The 7,037-nt window shown below is 46.4% G+C and overlaps 1 protein-coding gene across 1 annotated transcript in view; it reads left to right on the forward strand.

The window, feature by feature from the left end:
* The window catches only part of ACE2 (angiotensin I converting enzyme 2), a gene marked incomplete at its 3' end in the record, with an annotated part of 16,963 nt that extends 12,950 nt beyond the window's left edge, over positions 1–4,013 (forward strand). The window contains exons 11-15 of the mRNA XM_009576601.1: positions 429–456; positions 1,568–1,666; positions 2,349–2,471; positions 2,808–2,980; positions 3,955–4,013. Of these exons, the coding sequence (XP_009574896.1) occupies positions 429–456; positions 1,568–1,666; positions 2,349–2,471; positions 2,808–2,980; positions 3,955–4,013 (482 nt within the window). The remainder of the gene's footprint in view (positions 1–428; positions 457–1,567; positions 1,667–2,348; positions 2,472–2,807; positions 2,981–3,954) is intronic.
* Positions 4,014–7,037: the final 3,024 nt, after the last annotated feature.

A 7,037-nucleotide genomic window follows, 5' to 3' on the forward strand; every position in this document is an offset into this window, starting at 1 on the left:
GGTGGGAGATGAAGTAAGTTTGAGAAACAAGGAGGATTTTTTTCAAATGATCCTGCAAAACCATCCCTTCCTAGTGACTCAGCATACTGAGGTGCCTGTGTCCTCCGTAGTGCAGGATCTGTCTCTCTACAAAGCCCAGTAGAGTGCCAGGTGGAAACACCCAGCGTGGTGCAGACAACATATGCAAGCCATGTATCCCCATTAGCACTGTGTTCAGCCCTGGGTAGTTTACCCTGCCCCTCGGCAGACTTTCTCCTCATTTTTAGGGCCAGCTTCTCTGATAAAGACAGCCCATGGCCTTTGCACGAGGTGTTCCAGATCCCAGGATCAACATTGCCGTCCCCGCGACGCATGCCCCAAGACATCTTCGTAGCTTAAGTACAGCCCTTCCCTAAGCCTCATCGGGCGTATGCTCTGGTTTGCTCCCCACCTCCTTAAGGACAAGTGGAAAGTGAAGTTCATCATACTTGCCAGCCTGAGAAGCATACAGATCTCAATCTACCAAATATCTGTGCGCACTTCTCTGCTTTGCGTTTCCTCCTCATTCTAGAGTGGTTTTGGAGGCAAATTGTCTGAAAGACTCCAGACTGAGTCTTTCATCTCTTATGGATTAAGATACCGCCTTTCTCAGTCAAGAAAATACAGTTCCCTTGGCAAGTAGCATCCAGAGGTGCCTTTTCAGATTATCCCCACCAGCCAATCTATTTTCAGCTCCCTGGAGCTCAAGATTAAAAGCGGTTTGATTCAGACTAGATTCTGTCATTTCCTGGGGTGGTTAACATGGGGGCAGAAAAATACAAAGAAACCAAACAAGCCCCACACTGAAAATGGAGTCTGCACTCTAACGTGAACACAAACAGTGAGCCTCCATCAGCAAACAAAATCTATAATAAAACTTGATATAAGCACGCCTCCTGACCCACTGTAAAAATCAGTCAGCTTTGATTTATTCAGAAGTAGCAGAGATGTCAGAGAAACAGAGAATGACAAATTGTTCAGGGAAGCTTATCACATCTGTTGTAGCAGCACTGCAAAGCTCTCTGCTGGAACAAGACCTTGAAATACAGATTTACGGAAAATATTTCCATGTAAGCTTATTACCATTTTCAGAAATTAGGGCATGGGTTTGTTTCCATAGTACTGCTCAGGAAACATGCTCTCAGGAGAGAAAAATAAAGAGAAACCTCGTCTCCAGCCCAGTGGCACAGCAGGCCATACACCTTTAGGGTCACGCAATCTCTGCACACCCTTACCCAAGGATGGGCCAGGGCATGAGGTGTGTGTGAAGCTCATGTCTAGATTATTTCACACCACTAATTACTCCCTGCACACCCTGCTATCATACAAATCCTTTCCTTGCACCATCAGTTTCAAAGCAGCTTCTTCTCTGTGGTCTCCAGCTGTGGAGTAGTACTCATGTGGGGTTACTGGGAGCTGTATATACTTCTTGTGTTTGAAAGTGTGAGAGGTGCCCATATGTATCAGACAATACAGAGGAAGAGCAGGGTCAGATTATTTTTCTTTATTATCTGTTAATGGAAATCCTGTGTTTTTCTTTCACCCCCAGGAGAGACATAGTTGGCGTTGTCGAACCCATCCCTCATGATGAAACCTATTGTGACCCTGCGGTGCTGTTTCATGTGGCCAATGATTACTCATTTATAAGGTAGCTCCATCCTTGCTCAGTGTTTAATTCATGACTTACTTACATTTTGGGTACAGAACAAGCCCCGACTACCTAAAACATCTACTGGAGTGTCTCAGGACACAACCTTATTTTGTTTAAAGTCCTGGATGAAGGTCACTGATTTCAGTGGAAGTATTTCTGTGGACATCAGGGGCTGCTTCGTAGCAATCTCTGAGCAGCCAGGAGGCTGCTGAGCTTCTTGCCAAGCAGAGAAGCTTCATGCTGCCATCAAACCAGTGGGAGCACATCTGTATGAGGTGCTTCCCTCTTGGGGAGACAGCGTGCCCTGTACCACTGTCACTTGGGCCATGCACGTGCAGCCCTGAAGCAACGAACTTTGGACGTGCCTCTGTGTCCCAGCTTCCTCATTTTAGAGGGTTCATCCAGAGCGGAGAGTTGGGCCTTAAAAATCTTACTCACTCCTGGTTTATGTGCCAGCAAACAGATTTGCGGCTCTTCTGCTGCATTTGATCTTGGCATTTTGTTAAATCTGCATTAGTGCAGCCTATAAATATCAGCTGGCCTCCCTCCCTGCAGTCCAGCCTCCCAAGCAGGAGTGCTGGCTGACACAGCAGAGATTTCCAAAAGCCGAGGGCTCGGGGGTTTCCTTGCCAGATGACTAACAAAACCTGTGCCTTCCTTCTCCTTGCCCTTCCTTTAGGTATTACACCCGGACCATCTACCAGTTCCAGTTTCAGGAGGCACTTTGCAAGGCAGCTAACCATACCGGCCCTCTTCACACATGTGACATTACCAACTCCACAGCAGCTGGTCAGAATTTGAGGTAACAAAGCAAATTTCTCACGCGTAATAAATAAAAAACCCTAATTCATCCTTGAAAGCTTCTGGAGTCAATGAACTTCACCTGAAAATTTAGGATATGTCTACTCAGTTTATTTTGACAGGTTGACGAAATTTATATCAGCTGAGGATCTAAACATCAAAGGTTTAATTGCCTGTTAATGAGAAAATAATTTATTTTTATTAATAGGAATGATGGGAGGAAGGAGGGAATTCAGAAGCAAAAAAGAAAACTTTGATACCGATTGCAGATTGTTTTGCTAGATGTCTAGATGGAACATGGCAATAACATATATTACCTCTCCTTCCACATACACAGACAATTGCTTGAATTAGGCAGATCCAAGCCCTGGACTCAAGCACTGGAAGGCGTAACAGGAGAGAAATACATGAATGCAGTGCCCTTGCTCCACTACTTCGAACCTCTATATAAGTGGCTGCAAAAAAACAATTCTGGCAGATACGTTGGCTGGAAAACAGACTGGGCTCCATGTACGTACGGCTTGTGGGTGAATTAAGGACACTCGTTAGTCCTCACAGCCCTTGACTAGCAAAGTCCCTCTCTCTTGCAGCTGGTGAAGGCTCTTCTCCCTATGGAAACAGGGTTATGGGAAATATACGCCAAGCAGTAAGCTGTACTCATAGGAAGGCAGACTGGCTTCCTTATGGCCAAAGCTGGAGAAGTCAGCACACATGGGGTTTGTCACAGCCTCACCCAGTTTTCAGAAATACAGTTTATTTTTTTAATAGTGGCAGTGCTGAGAGTGTGGGATGGCTGTGCAGAGGGAAGAAAGACCAGAGGCTTGGACTTGTGTGGTGCTTGCTTGCCTGAGAGCGGTCCGCCTGTTCTGCAGGGCTGGGAGCCACTGGTCCTGGGAGCCAGAGGACCCTGAACTGGGGGCATAGGGGCAAACCAGTACAGAAAAATTACTACTATTTTGTTTGCTGTCATGTGCTAGTCAAAGAAGGGAGCTCAAGGGGAGGAAAAGGAGGAGACAGTGGAAAAATGCATTTTTCAGCCTATTGTCGTGACACTGAGTGTTGAACCACCCAGGTTATATATATGTAGTCACTGTCAGTACTGAAGAGCACCATAACTCTTACAGTGCTGTGCCAGTCTCTAATGGTGGGATTCACCTAACCAGACACCAACATCTGCATCTGAGCTGCTCATTCCCAATGGCGGGAAAGAGGCATTTCCTTTGGGTGATGCCTAGAGAAGACTAGAGGACTGCACTCTGGAAGTGTTTGCTCTTTCTGTCTACTACAAAGCCAGACTTGGGTGACTGAAGCTCAGATGCGGATGTTTGCAGTAGAGGTGGCTGAAGGGAAACAGGATCAATCCCACCAAGCTGGCCGGGGGAGCAGGAGAACCTGTAAGGAAACTCTAGCCATCCCAGCATTTCCCAGGGACAGACTTTCTGTCGCTGCAGCTCTGACGTGGCCCTTGTTTCTTTTTAAACCAGATTCTGGCAATGCCATCAAAGTGCGCATCAGCCTGAAGGCAGCACTGGGGGACCAGGCGGTAAGTGTGTTTGCGCTGTGGCACTCTTCCCATTGCTCGGGCAACCAAGATGTTGTGCTAATGGCTCTCAGAAAATAAGGCAGGGTATAGCTGATCTTTGTGTCTGAAGAGTGGCATCAGCTCAGGTGAAGGGTTATCACATGAAAGATGTCTCATCTCAGTTTGTGGTCAAGACTCCCTCTACAGTTAGTGGAGGGACCTCTCCAGGGAGTGATCCCACCCATTTTAAGAAAGACATCTCAGCTAGGTGAGTTATTCTGTGGAGGTACCAATCATTTTTTACCTGCTACAGGACAGGCCTGAAGGGCTAGCATAGGGGAACCCGTGTACCCGAAAACGGCTATATTTTTCCCAGCTATCCTGATGTGTCTAAATAAAGCCTTACCTAATTTCTTCTAATTTCCATGATCATGGCTATGGTGGCTGCCTTCAGAAGTTATTATTAGAGCAGCTACTTCACATTTAAATGTGGGGCTAAAGCAGATGGGTTGAATCCCCCTCTCTATTCTCAAATGCTCTTGATTTCACACTAAAATACTTCTGTCAGCATTCTTTTGTAGATTTTTGTTTGCCTGTTTGCTGTAATTTTTCCAGGCCCTGATATATTCGGCTGCCTACCTGCCCTCCAACCCTTATGCAGAAACAGCTTTGTTATAAAGATAGTGGGGGGCAATGCAGCTGCTTCTGTCTCAGATGAGGAGAAGGGCTTTCATTCCCAAGAGCTTGTCTGCTTTCCCCAATTACACCAGCTGGTCCAATAAAACGTATTACAGCAACCGAAAAAAATCATCAAAGCCAAAGATGTTTTTTAAGATTTTAAACAGAGCATTGGCTTAGCCCATCTGCTTAACCCAGGCTGAAAATTTGCTCCTTATTCTAGCTGTGCCTCTTCATGCTAATCTCATGGAGGCAGCGTAGAAGGCTTAAGTGCAGACACTTCATTCCTGTTAATAGCCATTTTCACCTTGCAGAACATTAGTAATTTTCCAAGAATGAGTATGTCATCAGGCGGTGCGTCAGAGCCTATTGGACTAGCAAGAACACAATACCATGGGCTCATTTTTCATATGAATTGATGCTCTCGCTTCTATCACTCTCTCACATCCAAGCCCCACTGGAATTTTATTGCTTCCTAGACCTCTGAGTCGAGTTAGATACAATTCAAAACTGATATCAACAGTATGAAAAGGTTCCACATTACAACACATTTATTAGTCATTATGGTTAATGTTTATCTTAATACCATTTTTATGCTTGCCTTTTGCCATCATAGTCTTTTGTTGTGCAATTGAGCGGCTGTAAAACAATCTCATACAGATTACTTAATTTGAATTATTGTATGGACGGTAGGTTCCTAAGCTCTGAAGAGCAAGCCATGCATTTTCCTCTCAAAACCAGTCCACGACACCAACTTGCAAGAAACCTTTTCCATTCAGTAGCTTTCTGCCTCCCCACAAATTTCCCTGACACTGAGCTCCCGGGGACATGACTCTGAATGCTGGTATGCCAACAGCGGGTAATGGTATATGCATGAACTGGCACAGAGAAAAGGCAGGGGGAACCTCGGGCAGGAATCTCAGCTTGGCTACACAGAGCAATACGTTTTGGCTGCTTTACGCTGCTCATAGCACACAGAAGCCAGGAACCCAGTGCAACTGTTTGTTTAAGAGGTATTTTGAGCTGCTTTGCACCATTAGGACAGCAGAAAGCATTCTGAATATGCCAGCAAATCTTTTTGTATTTCTGCTCTTTAACATCGGGTAGAGCAGAAAGGGAAAGACCCCCCCTCTTCTGCAGAGGGAGCTTCCCTGGGGGGGCAGCGGGGGCAGCTGCAGCGCACGCAGACAGTCCTGCACCTCCTGGCTACATACCCAGGCTGTTACCAGCGGGGCAGATCCAACAGCCCAAAGTTTTGGCAAATTAAGCATCTAGACTCACGGAGGGGCTTACACCAGCTGTGCCAGAGCGTGTGCTGCCGCAGTTACCCTGCTAATTGCTTTCAGGCTGATGAGATTAAAGCTGCAGCCGTAGCATCGCTGGATCACCAGTGTAGCTGATGAGGCTGAGACACCCACAGCTTTGCTTCAGTTGGGGCTTTGTGAAAGTGCCCTCCCGAGGGAAATCACTACAAGACTCCCGCTGAACCACTCGAGGTTTGCCTTATTTAAAATAAAGTGTTCCAGGAGTGTCAATCCCCTGACCACCACTTGGAAACGGGACCCCTCTTCAAGCATTAATTCAAAATTCCCCACTGGGTCAATGTCGTACGTGTGATTACATTGTAAAAGGCTGGCACACAAGACGGTTTTGGGAAATGGAGAGCTGTCAGCCTGCAGACATTTTGATGTATTTTACAATGGAAAATCCTTTTTTGAATTAGAGGCCAGACTTACAGTGTCTTTCAAGTCACATGTGGGATCCTGAAGGGAACACGCTATCACAGAGCAGAGGCGCTTAGCAAAGTTCATTTCGCTCTGAAAGCAAAGCAGCCTCTGTAACGAACAGCGAGCACCGGGGTAGGTTTCTGAGATGCCTTGAGAAGGTGTGTGGGTAGTTATAACTCAAACACAGATCAGAAGCCAGCTAGGTACTTCCCAGCCACACAGCCTGTAATGGTATTTATAAAGGCACAGTGGCAATTAAAATACATTAGACTTAAAAAGACAAAGTATACACCACGGAAACAAATAAATGATTAAAAAGCTAACATGCTAAGTACAGAAAGCAGCAGTAGAGGAATCAAGCTCAATTAGCTCCCAGTTAAAAAAAAAAAAAAAAAAAGCACTGCAGAGCTTAATGATGTTGGGGATAAATGAAAAATGGAGAACCCCCCACAAGAGCATCGTAGGCTGTGACGGTGAACACTGCCAGCTGCCGGAGACAACAGCGGTAACGAGGACAGCGCTTCAGCGCAGGGCTTTGCCTGCCGCCCAGCAAGCGGGGAGAAAGCCGGGGGCATTTGCCAAGGCCAAGGTGACTCACAGCTTCAGCCCTCGCTGGCGGGAGCCGCCAGCGCTGGCGCAG

The sequence above is a fragment of the Fulmarus glacialis genome, unplaced genomic scaffold (genome assembly GCF_000690835.1).
Source record: "Fulmarus glacialis isolate BGI_N327 unplaced genomic scaffold, ASM69083v1 scaffold13344, whole genome shotgun sequence".
Lineage (NCBI taxonomy): Eukaryota > Metazoa > Chordata > Aves > Procellariiformes > Procellariidae > Fulmarus > Fulmarus glacialis.